Here is a 17,693-nt window from a genome sequence, read left to right on the forward strand (position 1 = left end):
TCTATGGGTGCCTAAGATGTCATTTGTATGTTTCTGCTCTGTGAAAATACACAAGCGGGTCCATTTCCAATGTGATTCTGGAAAAAACAGCCTTTTCTTTAAAGTTACTAGAACATGGCTTCTGATGTAATAGTAGAATTTCTTTTTTTTAGGGTGCAGCACATTTATTCTCCCATGGAGTTTGGCAGATATATAAATATTGTTTGGAGCAGCCTATACTTGTGGCTGACACCTTTTTTGAAGCTGGCCCATGAGATTCCTACAACACGTTACCTAAATTACTGTGATCAAAGAATAACAAAATAAGTTTTATGGTCCTGTTGTAGCAGTGGCAACATTCTATAAACTCTATCAGCCACCTTTTCCTTGGGATATTTTTTCCTTTCTGGGCTTTCATTGAGGCTCCTGTTTTATACCCCTCAACCTATCTGCTATACCGTCTAAGTCTACTTTGCTTGATTATCATCCATTTTCTACTTTACAACTATGAATGGGTACCCCCTAATGCCCTATCCTAGGCCCTCTTGTGCCCTCATTATTTCATCAGACAGATGAATGGCAGACCTGTTATATTTCTTTTCTTTTTTTTTTTTTTTGGTGAGGCAATTGGGGTTAAGTGACTTGCCCAGGGTCACACAGCTAGTAAGTGTCAAGTGTCTGGGGCTGGATTTGAACTCAGGTCCTCCTGAATCTAGGGCCGGTGCTTTATCCACTGCGCCACCTAGCTTCCCCTAGACCTGTTATATTTCAATTGGATTTCAAACTACCTGTCCAAAAGAGAACTCATTATCTTATTTTTAAATATGAAACTGTGAAATTATATTTAATAATTTTTTGTTTTTAACATATGTACATAAATAGTATAGGACATTATGTATAATATAATTGTATTATATTTGTATTCTTATATATGTAATTTCATGCTATATTTCTCAACTACTCTTACCATAAAAATAGCAAGATCTACCCCCTTACTCTTTTCTACACGAATATATCCCTTATTTTTCTTCTTTATAAATTTTTTTTCCTTAATAGTATTTTTTTTCCCAATTACATGTAAAGATAGCTTTCAACATTCATTTTTGTAAGATTTTGAGTTCCAACTTTTTCTCTGTCCTTCCCCATCCCTCTTCCTTTCCCAAGAAAGCAAGATCTGATAGAGGTTATATATGTGCATTTATGTTAAACATATTTCCACATTAGCCATGTTGTGAAAGAAGAATCAGAACAAAAGGGGAAAACCACAAAAAAGAAAAAAACAAACAAAAAACCCAAATAAAGTGAAAATAGTATGCTTTGATCTGCATTCAGACTCCATAGTTTTGGGTTTTTTCTGGCTGTGGAGACCATTTTCCATTATGAATCTTTTGGAATTGTCTTGGATCATTGTATTGCTGAGAAGAGCTAAATCTATCACAGTTGATCATTGCACGTTGTTAAAGACTCATTATCTTTGCCCCCCAAAACCTATCCTTTTGACCTTCCCTATTTCTGTCAAGGGCATCACTATTCTTCCAAGCACCTGTGATCAATACCTTGGAGTCATTACTGACTCCTCCTTTACCCCCCATATATCCAATTAGTTGCCAAGCCTTACCAAAGCAACCTTAACAGTATCTATTGCATACATCCCCTTCTTTCCCCTACACAGGTGTCACTCTAGTTTAGACCCCATCATCGCTTACCTACACTATTGGAGTGGCCTTTTATTTGATCTCCTTGCCTCAAGTTTCACACTCCTCCAATCCATCCTCCCAACAGCTGCCAAAGTGATATTATATTACTAAGGCACAGACTGACCATGTTATTCACTTGTTCAAAAAAATTCCTGTGAATTTTGCTCCTTTTTGCTGCCAAGGTAAAACATAAATGCCTCAGGTTAACCTTTGTAGCCTATCACAATTTGACTTCAGCTTGTCTTTATATATTTATTGTACATTATTTTTCTTCATGCACTCTGTAGTCCAGCCAAACTGGCCTGCTGTTCCTTACAAATGACATTCCACTTTACATATTTAAGTGTTTGCACTTTGTCCTCTACTTGGAAGATACTCCCTCCTCACATGTTCTCCTTAATAAGCTCAGCTCAAGTACTACTTTTTGAAATCAATCCTTCCTGTTCACAGTGCCCCCCCCCCCAAATACCATGAATTTACTTTTTCCTCTAATAAATATACGTATGCAATGATGATGGTACAGATTTATCATCAATAGATCATCTAGATTGGATTCTTTTCCCCAATTAAATTGATGGAGTATTTCCATTTTCTTCCTTAGTCCACATTCTGACCAGTATCCTACATTTGTGAAATAATTGGCAAGAGTAAGGAGTCTGATCATATGACTAGAATAAAGCCAAACTCTCCTGCCTAGGAATATAACATCCCTGGGAAATTAGTCTTTCTTGTGCTGTGCCCTAATTAGCCACAGAGGATTCTGTCAGTATCGACTTTTACATGCAATTTCTTTAGGTATGATATTTATTTTGGAGAGCTATTTCCTTTAATAGAATATAAAAATTGTATTTCTTTTTTGTACTTCTATTGGCAGTAGCCAATTCAGTAAATATTTATTAAGTACCTACTCTGTATAAGCCCCTGTGCTAGGTACTTGGGCAAAGATAAAAACGGACAGTCTTTGCCTTCAAAGAAAATAGTATTTTACCAGTGTATTTGTGTGGTAATAGCAACTAATCAATTACTTGTCTATGATGTCTTCCTGACTACATATTTATCATTGTCTCTCTTTTCTAAAGAAAATGCTGGTAGAAACTGCTTCATTTCTATTTTGTGTTCTATAATTTTCCCTCTAGGGAGGAAAAAACCCACACACAGAAAACCACTCAGCCACAACAAATCATATTTTACATTTCTGCTTTAGAAGTTAATCATAAAACTTGATCTTTGTGTTGTGATCTGTATGAATTGGCTATAGGTAATCTACTTAAATATTATTTGGAGTAGTATGACTCTTAGATAAGTCCTTGACTAATTATGGTGACTAGGGGGACTAGTTTCTGATACCCGCTTTTTTGACTCTTGTATTATGCAGATGGTCATAGTAAACACCAGGTGCCTAGTTCATGGACAGTGTCAGATCTTGATGTTGGACCTGACTACAGCTCTTCGCATCATTCTGCAAACTCTGCAGGGAAATTTGTAAACTGTAGGTTAACCAGAGAACCTTGGGGGAGAGGCTTATGATCATTAATCATGCTAAATTAATCATTTTTCCTTTCTAAACTGATAAAAGTCTAGTACTCAGGAAACCATGACAAGTTCTTTAAAAAAAAAAAGAGCAGGTATATAAATGAAATCTAATTAAATAAAATCACCAGACAGATATCTTAGAATGAAGGCAAACAAATTGTGAGAAAAAAATATGACAGTGAATATGGACACTGAGAAAGGACAAAGACTTGCTTATAAAGTAGAATTTACCAAATTTTAAATTAGGCTTTTCATATAGCCTTGGGTGTAACCCGGTAACTAATAAAATCCTCTGTTCAGCTCATACATATATATTATTGTTCATGATCACTTCCACTCTTCAGTTTATACTACAAAGTATGAAATATAATTATTGTTTTATACTCAACATCATTGCTAGCTTTCTTGAAATTATCCAGGTGCAATGAGCTATCATAAACAGCCGGATCATGGTTTCGTGTGAGGGAAACCCTTAAAAGAATGGCCAGGTGTTAGTATCCTGCTATCATGTTATTCTTTTTACTTTGCTCTATACACTTTTTACTTGTTAGCTGCAACTGTTTCAGTTTGGTCACTTCAGAATTTGAATAATTACTGTTCTACTGCAATAAAAGCAAACCTTTATTATACATCTTTTTTAATGATATATCTTCTGCACTAGGTACTGCAAAAGACATTTCTAAACTTTTGGCATGTAGCAGGGAATAGTAGGTATAATTTAATTTTGGATTTGTGCCATTGATTTATTTAGCAAATATTAAGAGTCTGTTGTGTAGAGCACCATGGTTGTATAGGTTCAATTGCAAAGTGCTCTTTAAAGAAAGAAGGGGTAGCTAGGTGGTGCAGTGAATAAAGCACTGGCCCTGGATTCAGGAGGACCTGAGTTCAAATCCAGCCTCAGACCCTTGACATTTACTAGCTGTGTGACCTTGGGCAAGTCACTTAATCCTCATTGTCCCATCCCCCTGCCCCCAATAAAAAGGAAAAAAGGAAAATAAATGAATAACAACATAAAAAACTGGAGAAATGCCAATATGATAAAAATGACAATACTATCAAAGTAAATTTACAGTTTTAATGCTGTACTAATCAGACTACCAAAGGGATAACACTTGACCAAACTTGATAAAATAAAATTCATTTAGAAGGAAAAAAAGAGAAAAATTATCAAGGGAAAAAAAGGTAGGAATGAACAGAGAAAAGCTCTTATCAGATCTCAAACTATATTATAAAGCAGCAGTCATAAAAAACTACTTGGTGTATTGGTTAAAACTGAGAAGTAGATCGATGGAACTTAGCCAAGGGAGAATCAGAAACAATGAAACTCGATAACACAGTGTTTGATAAGCCAAAAAACAAAAATTATTTTGGAGAGAACTCTGTTTGATAGAAACTACTGGGAAAACTGTAAAGCAGTCTAGCAGAAATTAGGCTTAGATCAAACTTTTACACCATATTCTACTATACGGTCTAAATGGAAATGTGACCCTAATATTGAAGGACATGCAGTTACACAGTTAGAAAAGAAGCAGGTCATCCATCTTTTCACAGCTATGGCTGGGAGGTGCTACTTAAACAAAGTGTAGAGGCATTTCTAGAACATAAAATAGCCAATTACATGAAATGGAAAAGTTTTTGCATAAACAAAGTTTAATGCACCTAGGATGACAAAGGAATTGATCAAATGGGGGTGGGGGGAATCTTTGTACCAAATTTCTCAGATACAATTTGGGTATCCAAGTTATGCTGACAATTAACACCTCTATGTAAAACCAAAAGCCATTACTGCAATAGATAGGTGGTCAAAGGATATTAAACAGATCTCAAAAAAATTGTGATCTATTAATAAACATAAGAACACTCCAAATGACTAATAATAAAAATATAAATTAGAACATCCCTGAATTTTTACCTCAGATCCCATCTTTTTAACACCAGTGTCCTTCTGGTGAATTATGGAACATCATGGTGTCAGAAGAATTAAGTAGTGTGAGTAACTTCCAAAATAAATGAAAAGTTTTATGACGGATATAAATACATCACATGTTACCAAGGATGACTTGCATTTAAAAACTGTTTTGAAAGGTGTCATGCAGGAAAAATTTATGATTGGAAAAGCTAGTGGGCTGGGCATGTAGTGAAAATGAGGAATAACAGATAGTCAGTCCAGATGTTATGCTGATCTCTTATCAAATGTAAAGACTTAGAGAAAAGTTTTTTGTTCAGTGAGTAGATGTTCTATGAAACATTTCATGGAGGATAAGGACAGTAACCTCACATGATGAGAAGACCTGGATGGACCGCCATCTGTAATGTTGGAAGGAACATCAGTGTGGATTTAATCTAGGTCCTTTTTAAGTATCAAAGAAAAACACCATATGAAACACTCTCATCTTTTCCTTTTGTCAACTATTGTCTCTATCTTTCGAAATGTGTTTTTACATAAAAACTTTTCTAATCTGAACAAGTGGAAGGAGAGTTCTCATTTCACAGATCTTGAGCAACAAGCCCCTTCTTCACAACCACCTGTACTTCAAAACTTAATTCATTAACAACTTTCACCGTTTCTACCTCTAAAAAAATGAAAACAAAATACTTTAAACTTTTAAAAAACACACACACACACACACAGAGTTATTCCTCAGTTCTGTACAGCATTAGTTTCACACATGTTGTCTGTTTAGGAAATGATGATTTACAGTTACCTATTGCTTTAAGGTTTACACCTAACATGGGCTTCACCTAAGTATGTGACTTGGTTAGAGAGAAGCATGTGTGTCAGATACTTAAGATGACACCTCCCCAAAACTTTCAAACCCTATTTAAGAATTTATAGCAGTATCATGACTTTTATCATAGTTTGGAAAATATCTTCTTAATGGCAATTTTTAGTAAGTTTCCTGAAAACTGGTGATTTGAAAATTCTCTTCAATTACTACAGATAAATCATGTCATTCTTTAAGTAGTGATTGCTTTAAAAATGATTTGATCTTTTATGATTTTTTTGGAAACTAGAAATCACTTCAATGAATCAACATTTTCAACAGATTCAGCATAACAACTTAAATCCTACTTGAAAATTTGGAGTTTTTCTCACATGTTAATCTTCATTAGTTTTAATGTGTTTTTACCTGTACTTTGGGGGGGGGGGGCGGTAAGGGAGGTTGGAGGAAAGGGTGAGGAAGTAAAGGATTTCTTAAGACACTTGAGGTAAGTGAGAATTTTTAAGACAAATTACAAAGCATTTTTACCTCTTAATGAAGTGACCCTTTGCAGTTGCCACTCATTTTGGGGCTCATTCTTTCAGTGATTCTCTGAAAATTTCAGTGCTAAAAACAATTCTAACTTTGCATTTATATTTATCTATTAACATTTCAAGGATAATATAGTAGGCATAGTGATAATTTGTGATTATCAGTCTGATTTTTTTTTTTTTACTCATTTAAATTTAAGCTCATGTAGTGCAATTCTTTCCAACATATTTAACTAAGATATTGAGTAGCATGATCTGCCTGATGAAGGAGCAGTTTTGCTTTTTTTGCTAAATCAAACACTGAGATCAATGACTGTACTTTGGATTTCTGGCCTGGTGTTATTCCTGCTTTGGAATGAAATAATTATTTTAAATTAGTTGAATTACTTTCTTGTTAAGAACAATAAGCATGGCTAATCTGAAATTTTTTTTAAAGCTAATGATGGAAACTGGTCAGCATCAAAACAAAATTCCAGCACTTCAGTAAAACCAATACAAACAGCTAATGTGGAATGGAAGGAATCAAACATGGATGGGGCTTTTAAGCAAGTAACAATATCCAGCCAACCTCTCCCCTTGTCAGCTTTAGCAAGCACTGAAAAGCTGGTATGCTGGTTTTCATCTTTATGTACTGAACTAACCTCTTGTAATGTGTTTTAGTTGATTATTTTTCCTTTCGAAGAATGTATTTCCCTGGAATCATCTCTATGTCAAAATGTGGCCTATTTTCATTGTCTCTCATGGCACCTAAAACTATTTCATATGAGGATAAATTGATAATTCATTTCTTGCTAATTCTGTAGTTTTCATCGTCTGAAGGTTTCTCCAATTGACTCAGCCTCATTTCTTAAAATAAGTGGTTCTATATGAAGAGGCAGTATAGTACAGTGGAGAAGCATCTGGTCCCAGCTCAATCAGGGCCTCTGTGAACTTCCTCAGTTTCTTTATTCTCTGGGGCTTCACTCCACATCTCCACAATGGGGGCCCTGGACTGTGCGATGACAGAGGACTCTGTTGAGGTCTAAAATGAGAGGAGGCTCTTCAATAACAGAAGTATTGAGCTCTCAGTTCACACAGCGAGTCACAAGCTGAAAGGCATGTGATAGTGTAAGTTAGGTTTTATCTTACATAACTCCTTGGATCACAAACAACAAAATGAACCCTTCCAGTACCGTGCTTGGGGAAGGCCTTGTTTAAAGGGTACTTTTGAGCTGCTTCTCTTTTGGTTTTGGAGGCTAGACCACATTTAAAAACTTGTCACCCAAATCAAATTGCCAGTTCATCAGATGAGTTTGAGTTTGTAATTCTTTCTTCCATGAAAGTGACTAGGAACATAGGTTTCCTTGTTTAATCCATTTGGAAAAGATGCTCATTGCCATTAGATTACATTTATAGAGTGACTTCATATTTACGTAGTGTTTTATAAACATCAGTCAAGCAAAGAAAGTCAGCACTATTGAGACTTGTTTATAAGCCTTTTCATACTGGCCATGATTCTTATAGTCTAAAGGAAACAGAAGAACCAGTTCTTTTCCCTTTTATTAAGTCACTAATGCCAGTGTGCTAATGTTGTTTAGTATAGTCAATGATACCCTAATGACTTCAGTTAATGAACTTTCAAAACAAAACAGAGTTGCATACAGTCTAATCCCTATTCACCAACAGAATTAGGTCTATGCTATAGAACCCCTTTCTTTTTGGCTTATGTATGTATTGTCAACATATTTATTGGGTACTGATATTGTTTAAAAATCTTGCTTTTCTAGTCTTTCACTTGTGATAGGTGGAAGTATGCTTAATTTTTCAACTAGTTTTTCATCCTCCCCCTTTCTTTTTGAAATCTAAATTTAGGGCATTGATATTGGGAAAGCACCACCCCCCATTCCGGGTGCAAGTAAACAATTGCCTCCAAACTACGGAACTTATCCAAGCCCTGTCCCTTTGGGTCCAGGCTCCACAAATTCTTTGGAACGGAGAAAGGATGGCAGTCTCCCCAGATCTGGCACAGGCGTAACGAATCGGCAGAAACCTGCTCCCCTACCCTCTTCAAGCAACGTACACCAGCCCAGTTCTTCACAACAGATTCAGCAGAGAATTTCTGTACCTCCCAGTCCTACATATCAGCCATCTGGTCCTCCGTTATTTCCATCTGGAGATGGCAGGCCTGATCTCCCATTAACTGTGGCTATTAGACCGTTCTTGGCCGACAAAGGATCAAGGCCTCAGTCTCCCAGAAAAGGACCTCAGACAGTGAACTCAAGTTCCATTTATTCCATGTATCTTCAGCAAGCTACACCTCCTAAGAATTATCAACAAGCTGTATACAATACTCTAAACAAGTCTGTTAAAGCAGGTAGATTGTATTCATATTATTTTTCCCTTGGCAGAAAAAAAAGTAATACTTAAATTTTTGTAATCAACATTCACATCTTAACATTTTGTTCATGTTGTCTATGGGCTGTGGATTGGGATGGGTCAGTGGGGAGGAAAGTACATTTAAAGCAGTCTTGCAAATAGTGAACAAATTTACCTCATTATCTGTCTTCTAGTCTATATTCTAACTTCCTTGAAGTTCAGTCAGATGGACATAGAGCATATCCTGGGCAAGTGGGATTTTAAAAACTTTTATCTTGCTGTGAAAAAGTGCTAATATTTCAGCAGGAGCTTCCATCTTTGCATTTCTCGAATGCTGAGATGTTCTGTTTCATTGTTACCGTGGTAGATGGGGCAGAAAGTTCTTCCTCTTTTCTTGTTATGGGAAGGGCTGCTACAGTACATGGAAGGGAAGGAGGCAAAAGGAGCCTTCTGCTAAGATAAGAGCCATTCCCTGGACCAGCAGGTGAGGAAGGCATCAGTTTGGGTTCTTTTTACTTGATCTACCCAATGAAAAACTACATATTGGATTTTAGGTGCTTTGGGGATACAGATGATGATAAGGATATCCAGAAGAAAGATTGGCAGCATCTCTGTGAATATCACTGAGGCAAATATCGTGTTCTTATCCTGACAACAGAGAAACCCACAGTATATCAGGTCCAATGTAGAACCTGACAAGATATTCTTCTCTCTCCCCCCCCCTTTTTGTGGGGCAATGAGGGTTAAGTGACTTGCCCAGGGTCACATAGCTAGTAAGTGTCAGGTGTCTGAGATCGGATTTGAACTCAGCTCCTCCTGAATCCAGGGCCAGTGCTTTATCCACTGTGCCACCTAGCTGAACCCCCCCTGACAAGATATTCTAAGATGACTGGTTGGGAGTGGAGATAAGGACTTTTGGGGTAAGGGGAATTTAGTTATCTCCTGGGAAATCAGAATAGCTGGTCCAGCTCCGGAGTCTAGAGTATGTTGGGGAAAAAGGTTTTCACATCCTAGAAGCCCCCAGGTAGATCAACAGGGTGATTCTTCCATTGGTTCTTTTTTTTTTTTTTTTTAAAGTGAGACAATTGGGGTTAAGTGACTTCCCCAGGGTCATACAGCTAGTAAGTGTTAAGTGTCTGAGGCTGGATTTGAACTCAGGTACTCCTGACTCCAGGGCCGGTGCTCTATCCACTGCGCCACCTAGCTGCCCCTCCATTGGTTCTTAAATGACTAGAACCCATAGGTTTTTGTGGGTTTGTTCTGAAGCAGGAGTTCTGGCACAGGGTAGGATTTTCAGAAACAGCTGTTAAAGGTTTATTATATTTTTCCTCATGAGATCCCCCTCTTGCATTAAAATTTAATTTTTTTTATACTCAACCCAAACATCTGTTGTGTACTTTGGGGGTTCATCTCTGTTTTCTCTCTTCCCTCTTGCCTTTCTCTTTTTTTATCTTTTTCTGTCCCATTCTGTGATTTCCTTGGCAGAGGGAAGCCCCAATGAGGAAATCTCCTCAAGTATTGTAGGCTGGCGCTTACCCTACAACTTTTAGATGTCCAAAGCTGCCTGGGCATTGGCAGGTTCACACTATCTAACTTTTAGACTTTATGTAACCTGTCCCTGTGATTTCATTGGGATAGGGCACTTCTAGTGAGGAATTTGCTGGCAGTACCTCGTCTGCATCTTTATAGTCCCTGAGAAGTGGGGACAGTGTCATTTGAGAAATGCCCTTCACCTTGATTTTTGTCTCCTTCAGTTTATGGGAAGCCCGTTTTGCCGTCTGGCTCCACTTCTCCTTCACCACTGCCGTTTCTTTACGGGCCTTTGTCCTCAAACACGTCGCAGACACAGTCTCCTTCTGAACTTACTGAGAAAGATCAGGAGCAAGAAAATATCCCACCATCTGGTGAAAACAGTAACGTGGAAAACATCCCTCGACCCCTCAGTCCCACTAAACTTACCCCCATTGTCCATTCACCTCTTCGATATCAGAGTGATGCGGATCTGGAAGCTCTGAGAAGGAAATTGGCCAATGCCCCTAGACCCTTAAAAAAACGCAGTTCCATCACAGAGCCAGAGGGTCCTAGTGGACCAAATATCCAGAAATTGCTTTATCAGCGCTTCAACACCCTTGCTGGTGGGATGGAAAGTGCACCTTTCTATCAACCAAGCAACTCACAAGACTTCATAGGCACCTTAGCAGACGTTGATAATGGAAATACGAATACTAATGGAAATCTAGAAGAACCTGTTCCTGCACAGCCTACAGTTCCTCCACCTGAAGAACCTCCACCATCATCAGATGCCAATGATAATGAACTACCATCCCCTGAAACTGAGGAACTGATTAGCACCGAAACTACCAACCAAGGCCCCGAGACCGCGGAAGATAACAATAACAACGTGGCTGTGTTCCCGGCTGGTGAGCAGGCACCACGCCCCACTGTGGAGGTCAGTTCTCCAAAAGAAGAGGAGGCCCCTGCTCCCCTGGTCCCTTCCCCTGCTAGTCTTCCAGTAGCCTCGACGACGACGGCGACGACGGTGAGTGACCTGCAGTGATCTTCTTCAAGAGAACCTTGTGGTCAGTGGGGTCCTTGGCCTTCAAGGTAACCAGGGGCGGGGAGAAGTCTACTTGTTTATCCTCCTCTTGCTAGGCACATCACACCCTGGTGTTTGCTGCGTGTAAGGCCTTGCGCTAGGTGCTGAGAATACAGAGACCCTGCCCCCAAGGGGCTGGCATTTTCCTGAGAGATTCCGTGTATGCACAGATAGGGAAGTAGGAGGTGATCTGAAGAGGTAAAAATGATTAGTACTACCTGGGGAGCAATCAGAGAAGTTTCTGAGGTGGCAGCTGCCTCGTTGGGTGATTCTGAGAGGGAGAAATGAAGAAGTACATTTGAGCCATGGGGAATGGGCCAGGGCTAATTGTCATGTAGATAGGAGGGAGGTGGAAAGTTGAGTTCTAGTTTGGCAGGAGCATAGGGTGTGATGTGAAAGAAATCTGGAAAGGCAGATTTGAGCTAGATTGTGGAGGGCCTAGCTGAGAACTTCCGATTTTGTCCTAGAGGCAACTGAAACCATTGACGATTTTTGAGGAGCAAGTGTGTGTGGGGGAAGGAGGGAGGGTGAAGGTGTGATTTGTTCCTGATAGCCATCCACCTTCTTTCTGTCAAGGTGGTATTGGTGACAGGGAGGGAAGCCTTAAGAGAGGAAGAGGATGGACACAGGAAAATTGCAGAGTTCAGGCAGGAGGGCTTCATCAGGATATTGGCTGTGGGAAGAGAGATAATGTGGAGGTATAATTGAGAAGACTTGGCAACTGGTTGCATATGGAGCATGAGGGACACATAGAACCTCCCTTCCAAGTTACGAGTCTGGTTGATCAGGAGGATGTGGTCCCCTTACTGGAAATAGGGAAGCTTTGGAGGAAAGACAGGTTGAGAGGGTAATAGAATTCATTTTGTTTGGGATATCCTGTATTTGAGATGCTTGTGGGATGGGGAAAGCTTGGGGATATTTGAAGACACTAGGGAAAGAGCCATTTGATAGGCAGAGGGAATTAGTCCAGGAGACAGTGTGCTAGAGAAAATAGAAGGGGGATGGGATCAAGCACAAGGTCTCCAAATTGCCTTCCGGTTCTCCAGTTCTAGATTTTCTGTCAAAAGGGGGCAGGATTGCATAATGTCTAATGGCCTTTCTAATTCCAAAATTAAGTTTATGTGATTATATTCTTGGTTTTCTCCTTCCTGGGCTCAATAAGCAATGAAATTTTGTAAAAATACATACTTAGGTGTATCAATGATCCTTCCAGCCTTTTTACAAATTGTCATAAATTAGTAAATTAGTAAGTTAAAAATAGTGACTTGTGGGGTCCAAGGAGATCAAGATCAAAACTTCAGCTTTGGGGAGAGAGTGGGAAAGGTTTCTTGGCAATCCAGGCAAAGAGGGGAGGAAGGTGTGCCAGGTGTAGGGGTGGAGAGAACAAAGGCACCAAAGCCCCCCCCCCCCCCAAAAAAAGGCTGTGGAATCATCCAGTTTGGCTACAGGAGGGAATATCTAATAGGAAACGAATCAGGGACAGGAAAAGAAAAACGAGGTGGAGTTTATTATGCAGAGAGCCTTGATTATCAGGCTAAGTAGTTTGAACTCAATCAGGAGGCAGGGTTTAAAACCTAGCAGTTATTTGAGAAGAGCTTTGTATTTGGAAGATGAAATGATGGAACTGAGTTCTTGAAGAGTTCTTTTAGCCCCAAATCCTACAGTCCTTCCAGGACCCTGCAGCTGACCTGGTAGGAAAAAAGAGGGAAGGGTGGGAGTCTTGTTGAGTCTGTTGAGTTGTGTAAGGTGGTGGTAGGGAGAGTGCTGATGGCAAAGAGATTGTGGATGTAGAATTGGGAGGTAGCTGATGGGCTGTGATGGGTGAGAGAGAGGGAGGAGACAGATCACTCCAGTGTTTCCATTTCTGAGGGGTTTCATTTATAGAGGTTGTTTCCCAAAACGCTGAGGATTTTTTTTTTTTAAACAAAAATTGAATCAAAACATATGCTTTCTCCACAGCATATTAAACGTACTAACCTGAAGAAACCAAACTCTGAACGGACTGGTCATGGACTGAGGGTAAAGTTTAATCCTTTGGCTTTGCTCTTGGATGCATCTTTAGAAGGGGAATTTGACCTAGTGCAAAGGATAATCTATGAGGTGAGCCTCCTAAGCATTAAGAGCCTTTCATTATTCTGGGGGCAATGAGCAAAGGATCTTTGTTCCTTCACAACAGACATCGTTTCTCTTAGGTGGAAGATCCCAGCAAGCCTAATGATGAGGGCATCACCCCTTTACATAATGCAGTGTGCGCTGGCCACCACCACATTGTGAAGTTCCTGCTTGATTTTGGTGTGAATGTGAATGCAGCCGACAGTGATGGATGGTAAGAGTATTTCCTTTTTATTCCATGTAAGACTCTTGCTAAATTGATTGGAAAAAGTCATCTTGTAGAAATTTTCCTGTGTGAGGAAAGCTTTTTGCAAACTTTAGTCCTTTGCTAAGGATCATGGTGGGAGAATGGTAAGAATATCAGATTTGTAGTCAGAAGGCAGACTGAATCCTTGTTCTGCTTTTCTTGGCAGGCTCTATGGCTCTGTTTTGCTAAATCCCTCTAGGTCTGAGTTTCCATACTTATAAAATGAAGGTTTGGATGATATGATTGCTCAGCTGCTATCAGCTGATAGTGTAAGATGCTATATAAATGAATTACTGTCATTAATAATTGTCAACACCTGTTTCAAACCTTATTACTTGGGGCAGCTAGGTAGGTGGTGAAGTGGATAGAGCACCAGCCCTGGAGTTAGGAGGATCTGAGTTCAAATCCTGCCTCAGACACTTGACACTTACTAGCTGTATGACCCTGGGCAAGTCACTTAACCCCAATTGCCTCACCAAAAAAACCAACAACAACAAAAAACTTATTACTTTATCTTAAGAGAAATTTTTTTTCCAGAAATGTTAGCTCAAATAGTTTGCTGATAGGTTCCATACAATAAGATAGAAAAAAAGTAAGGACTCTTCAGTAATAGCATTAGAACTTGGAAGGGACCTTTCTTTCTTTCATCTTACAGGAAATTGAGGACCAGAGACAGAGATTGATTAATTAATAGTGGACGATAACAGATTGTGTGTCAACATGTCTCATGTACATAGCCATTCGTTCATTCATTCATTCACTCACTATGTCTCTGCCTGCATGTGGGAAAATCTGCTTTGCTTTCCCATCATCTGTTTACCCATCTCTTATTTCAGGACACCTCTGCACTGTGCAGCTTCATGCAACAGTGTCCACCTCTGCAAACAGCTGGTAGAAAGCGGGGCAGCAATTTTTGCTTCAACCATTAGTGACATCGAAACTGCAGCTGACAAGTGTGAAGAAATGGAAGAAGGCTATATTCAGTGCTCCCAGTTTTTGTATGGTAAGAGATGTGTGTGTAAAATCTATGGACAGTTTCAGCTTTGTCTTCATCAGATGCAAGTAACTTTCTTTTGCAAATGAGTCAAGTGAACACATTCACTTTCCTGTCAAGTTTAAGGAAAGGAAAAGTCCTGTTTGTCATGGGAATTGATTGCAAACTATTGGAGAGAGCAATGAAAAAGAAACCCAGAGAGGTCATTCTGCAAGGAATAGAATACTCCAGGGAAAGAGGGGTCCATGGGCTTCACAAGAGTGCTTCATGACGCAAACAAAGGTTATGAACCCCAGCCTGGAGAGAGCAGGCCTGGCACAGTTGTGCTTATAGAAGCAAAACAATGACCCTTTCTCTAGCACTAACTAGCTTCATCGATACACCCAAATGTACATGCTTTCAGCTTGTCCCCAGAAGAAGCAGAAGAGGTTACGGTGCAGGGCAGAAAGGGAAGGGTCCAAAAGTAAATGAAGCCTGTGTCCTCAAAAGGCTACATATATATTTAGGGGTGGGAAGAAGCGGAAAGGGAACAAACTGCTTGGATTACAAGTGTTTAGAATCCACTCCAAGGCAGACACATTCTGGTAAGAGTGTTTACCCCTTTAATGTGAGAGAAAATTTCAATGTAATGTCATGTGCTGCCTTTCCTTATTAATAGTCAGTGGTCCCTACTCCAGATGAACAGCTACAACCCTTACTTCGACTTGACACTTGAGAACAATGATGCATTGTTGTCATGATTTCAGTGAGCCTTCTATGAAGGCTCATTTTGTTGAAATGTAGGAAAGCTCACTGTCCTTTGAGCACTGCTCCCTTGCCTGTATCTTCCTCATCCATTTAAGCCTCTCTGACCTCTACATGAAGTAATCAGATCTGAACTGCTCACTTATGGGCACCGTGTGTCAGGTATGCTCCCTGCGTGCCTATTGAACCTTCATACCTTGAGCAGATTTCATTCACAAATATAGCTTGAATACAGAAGATCATGTGTTTCAGATGCTCTTGCCTTTTATTTAACATTTGCTTTTTAATAACAGGTGTCCAGGAAAAGCTGGGTGTGATGAATAAAGGAGTGGTATACGCTCTGTGGGATTATGAAGCTCAGAACAGTGATGAGCTATCATTCCGTGAAGGGGATGCCATTACTATCTTGAGGCGGAAAGATGACAACGAAACAGAATGGTGGTGGGCTCGCCTCGGGGAAAGAGAAGGTTATGTGCCTAAAAACCTACTGGGGGTATGTGTCTTGTTCTATCTTATATATGAGTCTTCCTTTTCCTGTAGTCTTCTGCCCAAAAGTTAAGAGTCAGCATTCATGTAATACCCATTTATTTAGTATGCATGAGGTCCTGTGCTAAGCCGAGGGAGGCAGAAAGATAAATCAGACGTTATCCTTGTCCTCATGGAACTTAGGTTATAACCTGGTAGGTAAGTGATGTGCTCACAAATGACCACATTGCAAAACTGAAAAATGGAGCATTGCAGTTAAAAGGGACCTCATTGGTTATCTAGTTCATATCCTGCATAAGAATCCCTATCCCAACAAATGGTCAGCCAACCTCTGCTTAAGGAGATCTAGTAGGGGAGAACCTACCACCTCTTCAGACAGCCCACGGCACTTTGGGATGACTCTTTATATTGCCAGCTTTCACTTATTTTATCACTCCTAGTTTTGCCCTCCAGTGTTAAGGCAGTAGAAAGTCTAATCTCTTCTGTGGGACCATCCTTGAGATTATAGAGTGCTGGGCCTTGACAGTCAAGTTCAAATTCAGCCTCAGATAGTTAATAGCTGTGTGTCCCTGGGAAAGTCACTTAACCTCTGTTTGCCTCAGTTTGCTCAGCTGTAAAATAGTAATAATCATATAAAATATTTGTTAAAAGGGCTTCACACAGTGCCTGCCACACAGGTACTCCAGGGAATTTCGGTACACATGCATAGTCAGAACTGGAGCTCAAGATTTTCTGTCCCTAGAGCCGATACTTTTTCTCCTACTCTGCATTGCCTTTTCCCTCAGCTGCTTAGGTTATAAACAAATATATTAATATTCTCTGGGCTTCAGGTCAGATTTGAAGTGTTTCTGGAAAGATTCTTTGCTGTTGCCTTCAACAAATCCACCAACACCCTCCCCACCTTCCCCTGTAGGAAAAACAGAGGTCAACAGATGGAAGAGAGGAAATGCTCTTTTAAAATAAAGACAAGAAAATTTACATTTAATGCCACTTTCTTGGGAAAAAAGTTCTACTAGGGAAGAACAAAGAAAAGCAGCTCATGGATGAGAAAAGTTTGGTTACCCATTGCTTCAGCAGGGGAATGGGGAGAACCAGTTATGGAAACCTAGCAAATTACAGGAAGGTAGTTTCTGGATACAATTGTAAGACTTGAGGAGAGCTCAGATGTTTTCAGTTTTGATACCCTTTTGCTTTTATATCACTAACACTTTACTGTTCCTCCTCCCCTCACTCTTTATACAAATCTGATTTTGTGGACATTCTGCCGTAGTGGTCTGTCCCCTGCTTCTCTGTGAGACTACATATTTTGTTACCTGTTTTTAAAAAAAAATTTCCCCCTCAAGTCAGAGATCATTTTCCTTTTAGGAAGAGAATGGTGAGGTTAGTCACTTTTATTGCCTAATTCTAAAATGACATTTAGAATGGTCAGCCCATTTCACAGCCTTAACTGGGTTAGTGTGCTTGTCCTCTCCACAGCTTCTCCAGTACTGACTACCATTTTTGTTTGTTTGTTTGTTTTTTGGTGAGGCAATTGGGGTTAAGTGACTTGCCCAGGGTCACACAACTAGTAATTGTTAATTGTCTGAGGTCGGATTTGAACTCAGGTCCTCCTGAACCCAGGGCCGGTGCTTTATCCACTGCACCACTTAGCTGCCCTAATTTTATTTTATTTACATAATTCAATTCATCTTTGTCTT

General features: G+C 39.6%; 1 protein-coding gene across 1 annotated transcript in view; it reads left to right on the forward strand.

The window, feature by feature from the left end:
• PPP1R13B (protein phosphatase 1 regulatory subunit 13B) overlaps positions 1 to 17,693 on the forward strand; it is a 121,672-nt gene that overhangs the window by 101,279 nt on the left and 2,700 nt on the right. The window contains exons 10-16 of the mRNA XM_043982279.1: positions 6,899 to 7,068; positions 8,314 to 8,815; positions 10,572 to 11,356; positions 13,373 to 13,513; positions 13,606 to 13,739; positions 14,609 to 14,775; positions 15,804 to 16,003. Of these exons, the coding sequence (XP_043838214.1) occupies positions 6,899 to 7,068; positions 8,314 to 8,815; positions 10,572 to 11,356; positions 13,373 to 13,513; positions 13,606 to 13,739; positions 14,609 to 14,775; positions 15,804 to 16,003 (2,099 nt within the window). The remainder of the gene's footprint in view (positions 1 to 6,898; positions 7,069 to 8,313; positions 8,816 to 10,571; positions 11,357 to 13,372; positions 13,514 to 13,605; positions 13,740 to 14,608; positions 14,776 to 15,803; positions 16,004 to 17,693) is intronic.

This window comes from Dromiciops gliroides, chromosome 2 (assembly GCF_019393635.1).
Source record: "Dromiciops gliroides isolate mDroGli1 chromosome 2, mDroGli1.pri, whole genome shotgun sequence".
Taxonomy (NCBI): domain Eukaryota; kingdom Metazoa; phylum Chordata; class Mammalia; order Microbiotheria; family Microbiotheriidae; genus Dromiciops; species Dromiciops gliroides.